The following is a 19,576-nucleotide window of genomic DNA, read 5'->3' on the forward strand; positions in this document are numbered from 1 at the left end:
TCATCGTCCCCCTGTACTCATCACTCATTAGACCTATGATTGAGTACAATGCCCCATTCGGAATGTATCTGACCCGACACCTGCAGCAGCTGGAAAGGCCCCAAAAGTTCCTCACCAAAAGGATAAAGGGTCTCAAAAATATGTCTTATGCTGCCCGACTGAAAGAACTCCAGCTCTATTCATTCTCATACCGCTTGCTCAGAGGTGACCTGTGCCTGACATATAAGGCCATGTCAAACCCTGATTTGATGAATATGCTTCACCTCAAAAAATCTAGATCCCTCAGAACCACAAGGGTGGGAGACTTAAACCTTGACACGGTTATTAATAGAACGTGCTGGAGGGACAGATTAATCACCCAGAGACTCCCTATGCTGTGGAACAAAATCCCGGTACATGTGAGGCAGAGCACCTCGCTGGCCTTGTTCAAGAGGAATCTTGACCAATGGATGGGAGATCGCAGATATACCCCAGGGATTACTTCAGTGTCACTGCTTGACAGAGGCACAGCAAAATAATAGGCATAGTTTTATTCAAACTAAAGGGGTGGCGAAAGCCAAATAACTATGGGCTAGGCTTATAAATGCCCTTGGGCAGACAGCCTAATATGAACCTATGAACCTATGAACCTATGATTGGCCTAATGAGGGAAGATTAGAGGGAGACAATGATCTCTTTCTTCCTGGATGCAAACCCCTTAGTAATGAGATGTGCCACATAGAAGGACTTTGACCACAGTGGCAATGTGGTGGTCAAAAGAGAGGTTGGTGTCAACCTGTGCTCCCAGATCTCTTATAATGCCTTCTGTGTTCAGTAGACTACCATCGATGTGGTAATTCATGGGAACTAGGTTTTTCCCAAAGGGGATGATGACACATTTTTTTAGCATTGAGCTTAAGGCCATGGTTCTGACACCAGTCGTTGGTCTCAGTGATGCCTTTCTGTAGGAAGTCACCATCACTTAATAATGGCTCCCAACTTGCAATCGTCTGCGAACTTTGTCAGCCAGAGTCCCTTCGTGTTGGGATGGACTTCTGAGAAGTAGATACCAAACAGGAGAGAACCCAGGACCGATCCCTGTGGGACTCCACTCGTGACTGGTCAGCAATCTGACTTGGGAGTCAGCTACTTTTACACTGTGGGTTCTATCTGTGAGCCAGTTTGCAACCCACCTAGTGATATAGGGGGTTGATGCCTAGCTTAGTGAGTTTTTCTATGATTCCTGAGTGGGGAATGGTATCAAAGGCCTTGACCAGATCAAGGTAGGCTGTATGAACCACCTTGCCTTCATCCACAGCTCTGGTGACTGACTCAAAGAAGTTAACCAAGTTAAGCAGGCATGATTTACCCTTCACAAAACCAAACTGTGTAGGATCCAGAGTTTGGAGTTTCCCTATATCCTTGTTTATTAGGTCCATGATGATGCATTCCATAGCTTTGCATATCAGACTTGTCAGGCTAATGGGGCGATAGTTTCCAGGGTCTGCAGTCACTCCTCCTTTGTGGAGAGGGATGACTGCAGCAGTGCGCTACTCGGTAGGAACAAAGTCTGAGGTGAGGCTGTGACTGAACAGAACACACAGGAGAGGTGCCAGTTCACTATGTAGTTCATGTAGACCACTGACAGGGAAATTGTCAGGTCCCACAGAAGCTGTACTCTTGGCCTTGGACAGTGCTGTTTTAACCTGTGCAGCAGTAATACTGAGTACCTGGCAATCTACTGGTATAGTGTGATTGGTCCTTAGGGGAGGGAGAGAGGGTAAAGTTGGCACTGATCTGTCAGCCAGTATATTGGCAATATCTGTTGGCTCGGTATAGGAGGTACCATTGTACAGTAGCTCAGAGCAAATCTGGGTATTGCCGTGGAGATTCTTTACACAACTATAGAAGGCCTTTGTGGCTGTCTTTACTATCTGCTGCAATTCTGTTTTCATAGCTAGCTTTAAAGGATTTGGTGAGGGATCTCAACTTTTTATTGAGGCTGATAACTGAGTTTTTTCAGTCTTGGGACTTCACCTTATTCTGCATCAGTTTCCTCCTTCTGTTGTAGAGTTTGTTTATGGCAGGGGACACCAGATTGGCTTCCTTTTTTTTTGTGGGGGGGGGGCATCTTAGTTCTATTGGGTATGGAGAGATCCATGCATTTGTGCACGTGTTCGTACAGTGCATTGGTGCATTATTTGGCGGTCATGCAACTATTCTCCATTTGCATGGGTGCCGTGAAGTTAGCCACTTCTGTTTTTAGGAGCTCAAAGTTAGTTTTAGAGAAGTTTTTCATGGTGGTTACCTTTGCGTGAGGGGTGGGTGGGAGGGATGTGGATATCCAAGGTGGTTAGTTTGTGGTCGGATCTAACCAGGGAGGAATTAACTATTGGTGTAGAGCAATGGTCGCCTATGTTAGTAATGACCAGGTCAAAGATGTTGCTACCTCTAGTGGGGGGTAAGAATAAACTGGTCCAGGGCATTGGAATTAATAAATTCCAGGAAACGTTAGGCAAGTATATTGGTACATGAGTAGTTTTACCAGTTAATGGAGGGGAAGTTGAAGTCGCCCAGTATAAGAGTGTTAGGTTGTACTCTAATACTCTCCAGGGTGCTTAGGAACATGGAGTGCGAGTCTTGGGACATGGCCGGGGCCTATAACAGGCTATGACCTGAATCACAGTCTTACCCAATGTTAGCTGCACCTGAAGTATCTCTGATGCGTTATGTTGGTCTACCAGTCTGGAGGTGTGAGCATCCTGTATGAATATGGAAACACCACCACCTTTGGAGCTTCGGTCCAAGTTCTGGGGCTGAAATGTGTGGAATGAGTTATAGCCTGGTAGTGCAGAAGTGCTTTCTGCTGCCTTGAACCAGTTCTCTGTTACAGCACAAATGTCGTTGTTCTCCATTTTAAGGAGTGTTTAGAGCAAGTGCATTTTGAGATTTAGACTTCTAGCACTGAGCAGCATGACCCTCAGACTGCATTTTTTTATAGCTGTTACAGTGGTAATTTGGCCTTTGGAACACCACCTAAAAAAGGCACTATGGAGGTGGCAAGAGCCTTGGCCAGTATACGGAAGCCCAGGGGTGACCGATGCAGGCCATCTCTAGCAAAGTATCAAGGTCCGTCAATCATGTCATCCCCAGCAGACATGTACTGGATCCCCTTAGAATGACACCAGAAACTTAACCGATTGTTGAAATCAATTATTTTCTGCTTGTACTGTGGTATAATTCTGGCTAATGGTAGGATACTGCTCAGGGCTAGGGTCATACCCGCTTGGGCTACATAATCTGAAAGCTCCTCCATATCTCAGTGGGTTGGCCTTCTCAAATGTTCTCTCTGTATCAGGTAGAATGAGCTAATGACACTAGACTGGGATAGAGCTGAACAGATGGGACTGACAGGAGTGTCTCAAATCAAAATATGATCTCACTGTATTCGGTTGAGTGAGCAAATGAGATGGTCCCAGGAGGAGTGGGCAATTCCAAAGCCACCAAGATTAATACCACAACAAGAACAGGGAGGGATTGCAGGAAACTAACTGCAGAGCGACCACAGTATTCAGTGAAACAAACAGAAAAGTAAAATGCAGTGCTATCTTTAACACTGCAAGTTTGTACTTAAAAATATATAAAATATATAAAAGGCATTACAGCCTGAATATAAACTAATATAAAACAACCCTTAAGACTTGGCTCTTTGGTAGTTTCACACCATAAGCTCCACACTCCTAGAAAAAAAACACATTGTGTCTAAAAAAAAAAAAAGACATCCAAACAAATAAAACAAACAGAACTTTAATAAGTACAGGTTAAGCACTTTCATCCCTACCACAAACTTTGGACTTCTTCAGAGCATTGTCATACCGAGTCGCTTGCTTACATACTTAAAAATTACTTAATCAGCTGTTAAGTAAACCAATTTAAGATGGCAATTAAAGAATCTTGTTGTTATCTTTATATTTTCTTAAAGGCCCAAGTACCCATGAGGTACTTGGGGCCCTTAAGGAAATATATTAAAATGCTGTTTGTTTTATTTGCTTGGACTTTTTTTTTAACATAATATTTTCTTTTCTAGGAGTATGGAGCTTATGGTGTGAAACTATCAAAGAGCCAATTTTGTACATTTAGTTTATTGGTGGCTCTTTTCCAGTGTTCCTGGCCACTTTAATTTGAGTAAAACAGGCGAGTTAGGGGTTGTACTGGACATTGTACGACCTTGTACTACATTTTTACATATATTTTACAGCTTTTTCCCCGCACCTCCAGTCATGTTAGATAGCCAATCGTACTTCTTAATGTACGGTGTTTTGACACTATGTAGGTGTGTGATTTGGAGTGCCGAAATGATTTGAAGAAACATTCTTAAAAATTTCTTAATTTACGATAAGGTACAGCATATTGGTGCTGAGGGGGGATGTAAATACATTCTACCGAGTTGACCGCGCCTAGGTCAAGCACTAGCTTGGCATCACTAGCTGTAATTTATGTAACAATCAGTGTGGTGTTTTTAATAACTTGCATTATGTATATTTTATAACATTTTAATTTTTTTGTTTGTTCCTCATTGACGGGTTGGATTCCTAGTTGCTATACTAAGATGCACTGTATGTTACTTGATGGGTTTACAGTGCCTCGCTTTAAAGATAAATAAAATAAAGCGGTGGGAAAATAGCGAAGTAATTTAGTTTACTATGGCAACAAATTACCAGCGAGGGGAAGGACCAACCCACCAATTAATTTACTCAGTATATGTTGCTGTTGAAATCCTGTTGTCTTTTGTTTTTAACTTTTTAACTTCTGAAGAAGTTGGATATATGTACCCGACGAAAAGTGTATTGGAATAAACGCACTTCAAGTGAATTAAACAACGTTTTACTAGTGAAGAAGGCAGCCTGGTCCTGGTCTTCATTTGTTATTTACTGGCTGTGTTTTACGTGATATTTCTTTTCCAGTGTTGTTTTTGTTATTTAACTCTTAAGACTTGCATGTGAACCTTCCTAGGACTGCAATAGTTTATTTTATATGCACTAATGAAATATATGGCCCCTCAGAATAAATTTACAAGCTGAACAAAACCCACATTTGAAGGTTCCTTTATTTTTATCTGTCACTGGTACAGAAATATTTGTACAATCTTTCTGTAATAAAATTTTAAAACTATTTGTTCTTTTATACATAAACCTAGGGGTACTGCCAATAGCCTTAATTAAGTCAAAATTTCCCTCTAATACTTTCCAGTTGGTGCTGATGGCATCACAAATGGCATAATTATCAACTGACACATCCAAACAACAAAAGTTATCTTATCTATACTGGACACCTTTTCTTCATCAGTTACATTCTCTGGAATCTTTAAAAAGAGCTTAACTAAAATGGGCTCAAAAGACGTCTTTCTTTTTAAAATTATTTCCTTAGCTGTTTCTGATATTTTTTTTTAGATCATCTCTTAACACAGCGGTTACAAACTTAACCTCTTCTTCAAATTTAATATCACTTGTAATCATCCTTGAGGCTCTTACGTACTGCTCTCTAGGGATGTTTATTCTTTATAAAATATGGATTATTGCTTTTATAATGAAGATACCCATTTTGAAAAAGGATCTTTTCTATAAATATAACTTTCAAACTTCCTATTCTTTCTATCTCACTTGATGGTAACCTCTAGAAACTTTTAAGCCCATATCTCTCAAGGTAATCTTCAAGAACTTAGCCTGCCTGTTCAGATGTTGAACAAAGGACCCACATTTGTCAGGAGTTCCAGTAAAAATAATAATAAAAAAAACAGTATAATACATAATCTTATTACTTATTGTGCTGGACATTAAAATAAGTTTCTCAACCTAGCACAAATTGGCAAATGCTGGGGCCACATCAGACCCCACTGCATTCTCCAAAAAAATTATAACAGACAACAAAGTGTAACCTTTTCACTAAGTAGTTCATAGGTTCATAGGTTAGTACTAAGCTAACTGCCCTTGCGAGCCATTGTAAGCTTAGCCAATTATCCCTTGTGAGACTCAAACACTGCACCTTGTGTTTGTAAGGCAAACACCTTAACCATTAGGCCACCCTCCCATCCCAGTATATTTGTTCAGTATATTTGTCCATATAAAGTCTAACCCACTCTACCCCTACTTCCTGGGGAATACAGGTAAATAGCAAATAAATATCATGGCCACGGTGGTGCAGCGGTTAGCATTGCCACCTCACAGCAAGAGGTTCTCTGGTTCGATCCTCGGCTGGGGTACCTTCTGGGCGGAGTCTGCATGTCCTCCCTGTGGTCGTGTGTCTTTCCTATGGGTGCTCTGGTTTCCTCCCACATCCCAAAGACATGCTGTAGGTGGATTGGACACACTAAATTGGCCCTAGGTGTGCGTGTGTGTGCCTTCTGTGGAAGGTTGGGTGCAGGGCTGGCAACTCGACACTGTAAAACTCCACTGCCAATCATGAGCGGACAGTGATCAGCTGTGGTGACCCCTAACCAGGAAAAGCCGAAAGAAGAAGCAAATACATATCAATGGTAACCATACAAATGTTTTCATCCATGTAGTCCTAATTCTGGGTCATAATTCTGGTTAAATTCACATAGTTTATCCAAAATATCACAGGAATCCTTAATATTGGAAGGCAATTTCTGAACTAATAGATTTAAAATTGTAAAAAGAGAGGTACCTACAGTAATGTTGTTTTCAGATGAATCTATAGGCCTAAAGGGTGGCTTGGTAAGACTTTTGTGAATTTTGAGAATCTGAAATGGGAACCCTATTCACAGATTTTCCACTCTTAACAACTCAAAGTTGATGACATTGTTCATAAAACATTCAAAATAAAATAAATAAATAAATAGATGAATAACTTCTCTGAATGTCATTGTAGAAACCAATTAATATTCTTCAGTATTAATTAACACATTCTGCAGCTAAAATAATCATTGACATCCATGACAACCAATCCTCTACCCTTATCGGCCTTCATAAATCTAAGATTAGTATTCATTCTCAATTCAAATAAAGCTGTTCTTCCTTCTTTATTTAAATTAAAATAACTTATTTCTACTTTTTTTTTTTACTTAGAATATCCTGGATATCATTCTCACAAGCTTGCCTTCAATGTATTATTTAACATAGGATTAAATGCTGAAGGTCTCCTTAAATTTTTTATTAAACAAACATCTTCAACAAGAACTTCAAGTTCAATTTCCTTACAAAAAATGTAGGTTCCAAAAGTGCTTTCCTTAAATTATCTGTATATGTAGGTATAAAATTAACTCCCAGTTCCAATAGTTTTTCGTGAACAGAAATAAGTGCAAAACTGGACAGCTTACATATTTTCATATTATACTGTTCATAATTCAGTCCATTTTCTTCTATCCTCAACCTCTCCCTCTTCGAAACTTTGACTGTTTCCTGCAGTGGAATGTATTCTTTGGTCTCGCTTCCAAAAAATTACCTTCAGATAAATTATATTCAAAAGAATACAGGAAAAGTTTGAAAAACTCCCCTGCCACTTCTTCACTCGCTCTAAAGTGCTGAACTTCCTGTTGTTGTACTGAAGTAACTTCCAAGGAAGATTCATGAGTGACATCGTCAATTGAGGAACTAGAGACAATGGATGCAGCAGAACCAATAGCAGCAGGGTTACTGTCATTCTGCTCTCCTCTTAAGATGGAATTACTTTCTGGCAGCCCAGAAGCCTTCTTCATTTTAAAGTTAGGGTCAAAATAAGGATAATCAGAATTGGTATCAAATGCTATTTTGTCCTTTTGTAATTTCTCTTCTTTATGGAAAACAATAATCTTTTCAAAGCAAGTTAGCAACACACTGTCATATTCACACTGCATTTTGGACATGTTCTTTATCATACGGTGTATCTGGGTATCCACCTTATTTATATTTTCTCTAAAGTGCTTCATTAGCCCGAATGTTATTTAAGCATTTTAAGCAGTTCAAGCCCAGCATTGTTAAAATGTTCAGCTAGTTTAGAGAAAAAAGGATTGATACTAATTGCATTGGGGCATTTGAAAGAACAAAGGCCCTTATGAAGAATGTTCAACTCTATGCATTGTTCCAAATATTTATTTTCAATAACCAACAAATGACACTTTTTAAGCTCTTCTCTAGTTCAGTTAAAATACCACTCATATTTTGATAAATGTCCCAGTTGCACTTGGACAAAACTCATAAAAGGATCATAATTTAAATCTAAAATTGTAGTAAAATCTTTAATGTGCTGGGCATCATTTACTGCAGGGCGAATAGTAGACAGAGAATTCTTCACTCATCATCTGAACTTAAGAGACTCCTCTCTATTCTTAAACCTTTCATTCTTTGGTTTGGCCAACAGTTCTAGAGACTTTTTCATCTCACTCATAGTACTGAACAGAACACGAAGCATATCATCTTGAGTCTCAGGCACTGAATGGATAGTTAATTCCAAAAGATCATCTCCACCAACGCTCAACATCATGCAGTCTTAATGAATACAAAATAATAATAAATTAAATAAGACCATTCTAAAAGTGGTTAAATTAATGACTTAAAACCAAGCAAACCACTACTATAGAGTGCAGTAGAAGACAAAAAACAGAATTATCGTCAAACTTCTTTATTTCACTGCTTTCGTCACACAAGACTTCTTCAGAAACTTCTAAAACAGCTCTGCTACAAACTTGTATATACATTAAGACATCCAATAAAATCCAAGAGTCAATCAAGAAAAAATAAATGTCATTAAGTATTTAAAGACAAATGCAAGATAATGAAAATTACAGAAATAAAATTCATATAAACCTTCAGTACATTAAATCAAACACCTATTCTTAAAAAAAAAAAAAACTTTAATCTCTTATTTTTTAAAAAACACTTTACATCAACAAAATCATTTAACCCTGGATACCTATCAGCCTTTAATTTTACTTGCCATTTGGCTTCTTTAACCTCAACTTTATTCTTAAAATTGCCTCCCCTTAAAACTAAGGGGACTGATTCTATTACTGAAAAACAAAAACATTTTGTATTTTTTTAACACAATGTAGAATGCTAAGTGAATTAACCAGAAATATGGTTACAAGAATGAAACATTTGTATGGTTGCCATTGATGTTTGTTCATTTACTAGTATTCCCCAGGAAGTGAGGGTAGAGTGGGTTAGACTTTATATGAACAAATATATTGACCTACATAATGAAACCATTACCCTTTGTTGTCTATTAGAAATTTTACTGGAGACTTAAGGGGAGGCAATTTTATGAATACATTCGAGGTTAAAGAAACTGAATGGCAAATAAAATTAAAGGCTGACAGGTATCCACGATTAAATGATTTTGTCAATATAAAGTGTTTTTTTGTAAATAAGAGGTTAAAGGTTAATAAGTGATGCTGTGTTTTTTTTAAAAGAATAGGTATTTGATTTACTGTATTGAAGGTTTATATGAATTTTATTTCTGCATTTGTCTTTAAATACTTATGACATTTACTTTTGCTTGATTAACTCTTGGATTTTATTGGATGTCTTAATTCATACAAGTTTAACGTAGAGCTGTCAAGAAGTCTTGCGTGACGAAAACAGTGAAATGAAGATTGCCGCTAACTGCGTTTTTTTCATCTCTTACGGTGTTCTATAGTAGTGCCCTGCTTTCCTAAAGCTTTACACACTCCTCTGAATCAATAAAAGCAGACCGTTTGTCCATGATTAACTCCGCAAATAAATATAAAAACGAGAGCTGAAGGCTTAAATTAGCATGCTACAGTAGGTGGTCACTCCTATGCCACTCAGAGGGAAAGACTGATCCAGTACTTATGAACGAAGATATAATGCTTGCTAAAGTGTGAACCAATGGCCAAGTGGCGTGGCAGAAATTTCATTTAGGTAAGCAATCATTTCCTGGAGGAGTGGTCTTTGACAGCAGCATGTTTAATATACATACCACCAACTAATAACAAAAGATAATTCATTTAGCAATCTATCTGGACAGCTTTTGCTTAGTTGCTGCAAGACCTTCTCTTCTTTTGACAGAACAGCACAAATAGCAGTTTCATCTTGCAGAATTTGCATACTCATTTCAGGCATGACCAGACCCTGGCACTGGAGGTTTAGGGTGCGAGGGTCTCTTTTTCCTGTTGTTTCTGCCATTCACAATGAAAAATAAATGTCTGATGGACTGATTTAAGGACAACTCCATTGGAGGGAAAAACATTTAAGCAAGTCCTTAGCTTTCTTGTTTTGTGCATGGATTTTTTTTGCAGAGAGACTAATGAATTCATGATGAATTTGTTTAAAGGACTTTTGCTATACTCATATGGTTATCAGTGCTATTCATACATTTTGATTTGTTTTTCCTTGCTGATCTGGAAGCTATGGACTTGCTGGTATAACTGTGTCTTGGGTTGACACTAACTGGTGCACTCCAGGCTTTGCCTCCCACTTGCTCATTGACTCAATACTGAGGTGATCCAGTGAAACAATCCAACAACTGTTAACAGAGCTACCTTTTATTCACTTTTGAAGCAGCTCTTAGTGAGTGGCATTGTAAAAGACCCAGAACCACTTGCCATTGCTTATGGTATACCACTGATGACTGCTGGGAATTCTGTTGCCCCAGGTAATGCACAAACCCAATGTATTACCCTAGCCCAGGTCTTAAACGTGGTAATGACTGAAGATATGTTCCTTGAAAATAAACTTCTACTAATAATCTAAAAGGTAAATTAGCCTTGAAATGGATGTGCTCACCTCAAAAGCTGAAGGAATAATGGCACGATAAGTTGTTTATGGTGCGAATGTGAAAGTGGCACAACAGGTAGCACTTTTATCTTTGGTACAGAAGGCCATGGGTTATATCCCTTTAGAAGGTACATTGATTGCTAACACTGCAGTCCATGACAAGGATGGTGCACTACACTCCTGAGTATGTCATCATTCAGATGAGATGTTAAACAGAGGTCCCATATGCTCGAGTTGGTGGTAGCTCAGGTGATATATAAGATCCCACGGCACCTAATGAAGAGAGTGAAGGAAGTTTTCCAATTCCCTGGCCAAACTTACCCTAGAAGCATAAATACCACCTTGGGTCTCTCCTGAAAAGAGGCCATTAGTTTAGTGGTACTAACTAGGTCAGCAAAGGATAAATAAAAATAAAATTACTCTGAAAGGGAGATAAGCTAAAAAACTACACAGAAAAAAAATGAAGCTTCAAAACTTGTAAAAAAAATCCTGCGCCATCTTCAATTTTCTTTTCACAATTACATTTGTGCTGCCTGAAAGCTAAATGCATTACAAGGCACAGTGAAGTAGACTGGTGCTACATCTAATCCAGTCCCTTCAAGTGCACCATTCACCTCTGGTATTCACTGTTCCAAAAGTGCTGCTCTCCACATGTTCAATTTGCAATTTTAGCCATTATTGAAACAATCAACCCAAAAACATGAGCACCACTGGCACAGTGGCTAAATCATGTTTTAAGACTTAAAACAAGGGAGAGGGGTTTAAAAAGGGAGAGGGATTTATTGAACTGGTATATGGACTAGTCATCTTCAGACGCTTTTCTGCAAGGAATTGGGCCACAACAGCTATGATAAATATAATAGCACATGTACAGATTTTTAAAGTAGCCGATTAATCACCATATCTTCAAATTTAATGAAACTGAAGCACCTGCACAAAAAACAGACACACATGGAGGAGGGAGAAATGTTCAAACACCACAGGCACAGTAAATAAAGAAGAAATAATTAAAGCCTGGACTTTGTAGTTGTGAGATAAAAATCATAACACTTACACCACTGCCCTGCCCATGCACTAGCTGGCTCTGTCTCAAGAGGTCATTAAGTCTTGCTTAGCTTGGGAAAATAATTAACCTAGCAGTACAATAACCTGGGGAAACTGAATCCTGGTACTCCTTCTGCAGTCACGGCTGAATCACTACGGCATCAACACTCTGCATGTGGCATTCCAGATAAGTGTAGCAAGCTGCTTGTTACACTTTAGCAAGTGGCTTGCTATTATGCTACTAATATATAACATTCTGAAAGATTACCTTTTTTTCTGATTCTGTACCTCAGAAATCGGATAGCTTTTTATGTTTTTTTTTGGCTTCTTGACTTGAAGGAGAAAAACTTGTAAGTTTAGGAGGGGGTTCAAAATTGGGGACCCACAATGGCTGTCACAACAGCGTGATGTTAGCTTACACAACGTAATACTCCTGTAAGATTTCCTGGTAGGAAGCTGACCCCTACCCTGTGCCTAATAATTTGTCTCAGAACTGCATGGAGAATCACAGCAGAGACAATTTGCCAATATCTCTCTTTATTACAGAGATTTGTAAAACAGCAGATGCAAGTAAGGTGAGGATGCCATTAGAGACTTGAGAGACAACACTTGTGGATCACATTCTTTAAAGTTACACAATACATAAGGTTACTTATAGTTTGCACAATATTTTTTATGAAACCTGACATAAGTTCAGTAGTGAAACTGGCTTACCAGGCAGTCAGTTGTTGAGGTTAGAGCTGAGAATATGCAGGACAGCTGTCCTTACCAAAGAGTTTTAGAGGGAGTATGCTGTGAATACCATGTCATCTAGACAGTATAATTATGAGCCTACACACACTGAATGCCTTTAATAAGGGTTTCCACTATTATTTGTGTGGAGTACCCTTGTTTAGTGTTTGTCTGTTCTGGTCCACGTGGTCTGAAGGTTTGCTAAGAAGCCGTGACAGCATCTGTTGTTGTTATTTTACAAGTCTGATATCTGAAACTACAAAGACAATTAATACTTGCCTATATACTTTCCACCCCAGAGATTCATATATATAAATAATCTATGGTATGATGCCAGGTATCTTCATTAGAAGAAATAGATAATTATTGACCTCCAGACGGGTAAGGCCAGTTTATAACCAAATGGGATAGGTTATTTTGACCACAAAAGGGAAATTGGCTAGGCTTAAAGTAGCCTACAAGGAAAGCTAGCCTAATACTTAGCTATGAAACTATAAGTTGTCTTAATGCCCCTTTTTTTTTTTTTTTTTAAACACAAAAACTGCTGCTGACAGTTTCCTTAGCAGATGCAACCTCAACTTTTTTCCTTCTTCTTACCTCTACGGCCCCAGTGAGGAAATATAATTATAAAGAACTTGACTATAACAGTAAGTTCATTGTTTGTAAGCTCAATTTTCTTTAAGGAATTTCTCTCATTACATATTACTACCTTTTTGAAACTGCAGAATGTGGAACACTTTTTTCATTCAGAATGGAGGTTGGGAATGGATCTTATAATAAACTCACTAACCACAAATAAGATGTGCCAAGCTCAACAAAACACATACCCACTAAACCTGTGTGACAGAAGTCAAAGAAAGCATTTTTTTTTTAACAGAGGAACAGGCACCCCTCCCCCCCTGCAAACCTCTCATGTGGGGGAACTTAACCCCCACTTACTTATTTATATTAACTTTACTAACTGACAGCCTCAGGGTAAACCATCTCACAAACTGTAATATTGCAGTATGATCAAAACATACAAAAAACAGTATAACCAAGACTACCACTGCTGACGAGTTTGCAGCAGGCATAAATACCAGTACATGAAGACTGCAAAGGCTGGGTATGGGTAGCTGGTTTGTAGTTTCAGTCTACTTGCAATTGGTTTATTAAGGATTTCACATAATAATTACGTTTGAAAACAATGAATTTCATTCTGGAACCGCATTGCAGTATTAACTGTGGTTCACAGTTTTAGGACATTAAAAAAAAAAAACGAAATCCGCAGTGACACACATCTGCAAGATGCACCCAAAACTTGAAGAATGAGCAGAAAACAGACAATTCTCCCACATGGCTGAGAGGCGACACAACATACAGTAGCAGATTTCATACATAGGTCAATCAGAAGAGCACCAGTAACACTGGACTACTGCATAAGCTATTTCTGCTGACAGAGTCCATAAACTTCATTATAGTCAAAAAAAGGAACAGCACTTGCAGGTTAAGTATATCTTATACCTGCTGGAGCATATTTATGAAAAACACCCAATATATAAAGTCTAACCCCTAAAAAGGGGCTCCATATCCATGAATAAATGGGTCCTAGCTCTAACCGTGGGACCAGAGGACCACAGATGAACAAACCATGAATAACAACAGTTTTTACAATCTCAGATGTCATTGTTTTTGACTGGTATAAATACTCTTGAAAAAGTAGGATGGACTAGGTCTGAGTCTGTAATACCCAGCATCAGCCGGATTGTAGCAAGCCTTGAACTATAGTACACATTTGTTTTATACAGAAGGATTCACAAGACACTGGTTTATTTTCTTGATGTTATGTAAACTGCAATATAACAGAGCTAGTGGAAAATTAATGTAACAATAACCACAGGCAATAAAAAGCTGCCATCTTGCAATTAATGCAGTTCCACTGGAAGAGTATACTTAAATGTCTGCATCTTTTGCTACCGTTGATGTACGTAACCGCTTGTTCTAGGAGATGCGCATCTCAATGTCTACTTGATAGGAAATATCTATATATATACAAAATTAACTGTGTGGCCAAAGGCATCAGAAATGCTACTTTTATTCATATAGGTCCAGCTCCAAGTTTTCAGTTGGTATGACAAGCATCATTCTCACTGAGAATTTCTCAGTGTTATAACAGACCGTTCCTGGTAACACACAAAGCATAACTTATCATTTATATTTGTACAATATAATTCATAACTGTAGTACATTTCCATTTAAATAATATGTTTAATGTGCCATAGCCCATTTAAATAGCATGTTTAAAGCACCACAGGTCTTTTTTCATTCATAAGTCCCATTAGGTTAAAGAAATGTTTATGTCCTCTCACCAATAAATCCTGAAGAAGGCGGATGGGGTTGAATTTTTTCCTTTGTATTTTCCTGGATAATGTTCCACAGCTCCCATACAAACTTTGGATGGAGAATATAAAATGGTTGGTCTGGGTTCTTCTTGCGATACTGTAAGTAGGGGGCGAACAAATTATGGTCTGGCTTTCTGTACCACTGCAAAAAAATATAACTTGCATCAGAAGTGTACATAGACTATATATTCATAAGACAAAAAAAGGAAACAACTAAACTTTTTTTGCATTTCTTTAGATATGGATAAAGCCTAAATACCTCTAGGACACATTTATCTCACTGGCCATGAAGTGTACACTAGTGACCAACCCTAACCAAATCACTTACCCACCTAAACTGAAGTTACCAACCAAACGTTATTTGAGCCTGCAGTCTTTTGGTAGTGCAAGTAGCACACTTAGACCCTAGAGAGCCTCCATACAGTAAGATGGAGTAGGCAGCCTGGAATTCCAGCCCTTTAAATGATGGTGTTACTGTGGAGGATGAAGACTTTGCCTACTCCTGTCACTCATAGTAATGGTATGAGGTTATTTCAACTACACCTTTCATCCTTTAACAGGATAATTTATCACTGACTGAGACGCTATATGCCCTACAAATGTTTAGGAAAGTATATTTTTAATATGCACGGCAGATTATGTTTAGTTATACAATATTTTTCTTGAAACTAAAGCCTGCTTTTTAGTTAAAAACTGTTTAAAAAATGAGGTGCTTTATTTTATTATACCGTATTCCTTTATCTGCTAGCAATTAAAGATAACATATCTCGAAAGACCTTTATAGCCTTGACTCATGTACAGGGAAGGTAATCAAATAAAATTACAGCACTTGTAACAAACTCAACAGAATTCTCTATTGCCTGAATTCTCTATTATTAACTGAAGTCTAACAAACAAAGTCTCAATATACTACAATAAATCTAAACTAGAAGACGATATTCCCTAGTTTCCCTATATAACCACTCCCATTTACTGCCGAATGTTATATTAATGTGCCTGTATTTCCTAATGTCTCCTTTAATGACAAAACAGTATCAAACACTAAAGCTTCACCTTCCTGCTTTTAACGTACTGCTCCACATAAAGGAAGATTAATGAATAGATAGATGTCATATACCTAACAGGATTGCCACCTATGCATAACTCAAAATATAACTTGCAAAGAGAAAAAAGGTCATGCAAGACTAAAATAAAAGTTTTGTTCTGAAATGCCAAAACTGGATTTTTTTTTTCTTTTACAGAAATGCATAATTCTGCAGGGACATAGCTTACCTATAATGAGTTCAGAAGAATGTAATTAATTTTACATACAATAAATGTTCACTATTTTAGAATATGAATTGTTTGCAATGTTACATATATCACAGTGAGGTGTTTCAGATAAAGACCTGGGGATATTTACAGGCAATTAGTGAAGTTTATAACACATTCTTCTGCCAAAAAGACAGACTGCACAGCTGGGGAGCATGCCATAGACCTACAAAATCAAAAATCTGGATAGTCTGAAAAATCTGTACAGTTGGAGTAATGCAAGAAAGACGTCCATGACTGTGCAAAGCTTGTACAATATCACCTGTTTCATTGAAGTCCTGGGAAATGAAGGGTCCACATAACATCCATGGACAATATTACAAAAATAGGAAGGACCACCATTCAATCATCTGCCAGATCCTGTGCAACACACAAAATAATAACCCATATGTCTGCACAGCACCTTGCAGGTGACTGATTCCCACATATGGCATATAAGTCACCACTTCCAGTTGGAGATATCCTACAGAGTTACTTAGCAAATAACTAATGGCACACTGAATAAAATGTGCATAGCACTCAAACCCTTCAATTTCCATCCCATCCATAATGGCATGTGATTCAGGATATCCCCTGGAGCCCTGGCTGATGACACCTGTATGGAACCCCCAAGCCATGACCAAAGAGCATTATACGATCACCCATGCTCATAAAGAAATGTGTTAAACCTGGTGAGACTCTGGTTTCATTACCTTGACATTTCTTGGGGAAATCTGCATTATTTCACTGCAATAGCATGGTAGATATTTGTAACATGTTACATACTATGACATTAGATAGGCCAGAAAGCATTTACAAAACCCTTCAGCTGTGCAACAGCAGAACCTGTTGTGACCACCACCACATCCAACAGATAGCAAAAAAAAAAAAAACAGCAATGACCATGGCACAGTCCCTCAGGTACTGTGCACAGTATAAAGCAGCAACAACATCTAGTCTATCACTACAGGCCCTGATATGTACACAGTGACAATGTGGTGGCATACAGAACAATGTGTAGCATGTCTACATTGGGCAATGCATGACCAAGTTGTTACATTATGTATCAGATGTCTTCATGTCCATCATAAAGAAAAGGTAGGCTCAGTCTCGTCATAATTTGCACTGATTTCAGTCTAGACTAGCAAGGTATGGGAAACAACAGGTTAAGGAGATGGTGTAGTCATGTCAGATATGATCTCCTCTGTTACGTAGATGTCACTACTAGAAGATGCAGCAATGTGGCTGTGATGACAACAAGTGGATTTTCAGCAATGCCAGCCCCTCTGTTGGTGTGGGTGTGATATAACCTCCATCATAGCAAGTGCAGGTTGTGTATCTTGCAAAAGTCAGCCAGTGCATCCAGCAAAGGTATATTCATGCCCATAGCCATGAGCAACACTGTGGAGCACAGCACCAATGCTAGACTGGCTAACATCTACACCAACGTGGCCGTGGAGGTGCTACGTCCCATTATGGAGTGCAGAAGGCTGAGCACTGCATCATCCATGGACTCCAGTGTCAATCAAAGGCCATGCACACAATGACAAACATCTCCAATTCTGCAAGTTAACTGCATATATTTTAACATAAAGTACAGTTTTGTACCTACCATAAATGTAGATGTCCGAACAGGATAGCATCTGCAGTCATAACAAATGGGTTGTCCTGTCGTCAGGCAGCCCTTCGGTCGGCCGGATTCCAAAGTCTGGGTCCGGCCGCTGATGTCGCACTTCACCCGACGTCATCTCTGCTGGTCTTCGGGTATAAAGGCATCAGCCAACGCCATTTTCCTCAGTGTTTCTTGCCCCAGATGCCAGTTGCCCTCTAGGAAAGCTAAATTTTGGATAAATGCCAATGTTTCCAAAATAGTAGAAGGCAAACACAAAAAATAAGCATGTATGTACATATATACAAACAAATACACCATAAGAGACTCCCCCCCAGCTAGCTATAAGGATGGTAAATACCCTAGGAGTACCACAGAGGGGAAGGAGGGTGGGTAATCCTGACTGCAGATGCTATCCTGTTCGGACATCTACATTTATGGTAGATACAAAACTGTACTATGTCCTTCAAGGATGCATCTGCAGTCATAACAAATGGGTAGAATACCATAGCCAAACTAGGGGAGGAGGAAGAAGAATTATGGTGTAGTTAGGATCCCTTGCAATACAGCAGTGGCAAACCCTGCTCGGGATCTAGAGTATAGAGGTAAATTATAATGCTTGGCAAATGTATGCACGGAGGTCCAAGTAGCCGCCTCAATAATGTCCTTGGTTGCCACTCCTCGTAAGAAAGCTGTGGTAGTGGCTGTAGCCCTTGTAGAATGAGGTCTTATGTTCTGTGGAACTGGTTTTCCATGGTAGGAGTAACAGAATCTTATGCAATTTCCTATCCATTTGGAGAATGTCTGTTTGGAAATTGCTTTTCCTTCCCTTCCTGTTGCATAGGCTACTAAAAGCTGGTCAGTTTTTCTGTTACTTTTGGTTCTGTCCAGGTAGTAGCGTAACTGTCTATGTACATCCAAGGTATGCAGCAGCCTTTCCCCCATGTTCTGTGGATTGGGAAAGAAGGTAGGTAGGTGGATTGCCTGGTTTAAAGACACTCTGGATACCACCTTGGGCATAAAAGTAGGATTAGTTCTCATGGACACTCTATCTTGATGGAAGATTAAGAAGGGTTGTACTGCCATTAAGGCCTGTAGTTCCGAAACCCTCCTTGCTGAAGTAATTGCCAGTAGGAAAGCAGTTTTCCATGATAGGTGTTGAAGATCTGCTGTTGCTGCTGGTTCAAATGGAGGGAGTGTCAATTTTTCTAGCACAAAGTTCAAGTCCCATGCTGGTAATGGTGGTTTCCTAGGAGGTTTTACATTCTTGATCCCTCTGAGGAATTGCCTGAGTAGAGGATGCGAAAAGACAGGTGGATCGAAGCTGTATTCTGCGGAAATAGCTGATGCATATATCTTGATGGAGGAATAGGACAGGCCCGTATGTAGAAGCTCTGCCAAGTACTCCAGGATGTTAGCAATATCTATGTTCGAGACATCTTTTCCTCTTTCAGTACTCCAAATGACAAACCTTTTCCATTTTCCTGCATAGTTCCTTCTTGTTGAAGGTCTGCGGGCTTCAAGGATAATGTCTTTAACCCTTTGGGATAAGTCTGGGTTAGTAGCTGTTATGTGATGTTCCAGGCAGTCAGTTGCAAGGTTTTTAGGTTTGGGTGCATGATGTTGTAGTTGTTCTGAGTTAACATCAAAGGCATCAGGGTATTGGCCACATTCTCCCCTGAGACATGCTCCTCAGCAAAGGATACCAGTGTTGTCTTGGCCAATTCGGAGCTATCAGAATTATCCTTGGATGTTCCTCTTTGATTTTCAGTAGTACCTTGTGCATCAAAGGCAGAGGTGGAAATGCA

General features: G+C 39.0%; 1 protein-coding gene across 1 annotated transcript in view; it reads right to left on the minus strand.

Moving 5' to 3' along the window:
• LOC122802314 (beta-galactoside alpha-2,6-sialyltransferase 2-like) overlaps nt 1-19,576 on the minus strand; it is a 355,917-nt gene that overhangs the window by 181,997 nt on the left and 154,344 nt on the right. The window contains exon 3 of the mRNA XM_044071957.1: nt 14,837-15,011. Coding sequence (XP_043927892.1) covers nt 14,837-15,011 — 175 coding nt within the window. The remainder of the gene's footprint in view (nt 1-14,836; nt 15,012-19,576) is intronic.

This window comes from Protopterus annectens, chromosome 5.part0 (assembly GCF_019279795.1).
Source record: "Protopterus annectens isolate FY-2018-M chromosome 5.part0, PAN1.0, whole genome shotgun sequence".
Classification (NCBI taxonomy): Eukaryota; Metazoa; Chordata; order Ceratodontiformes; family Protopteridae; genus Protopterus; species Protopterus annectens.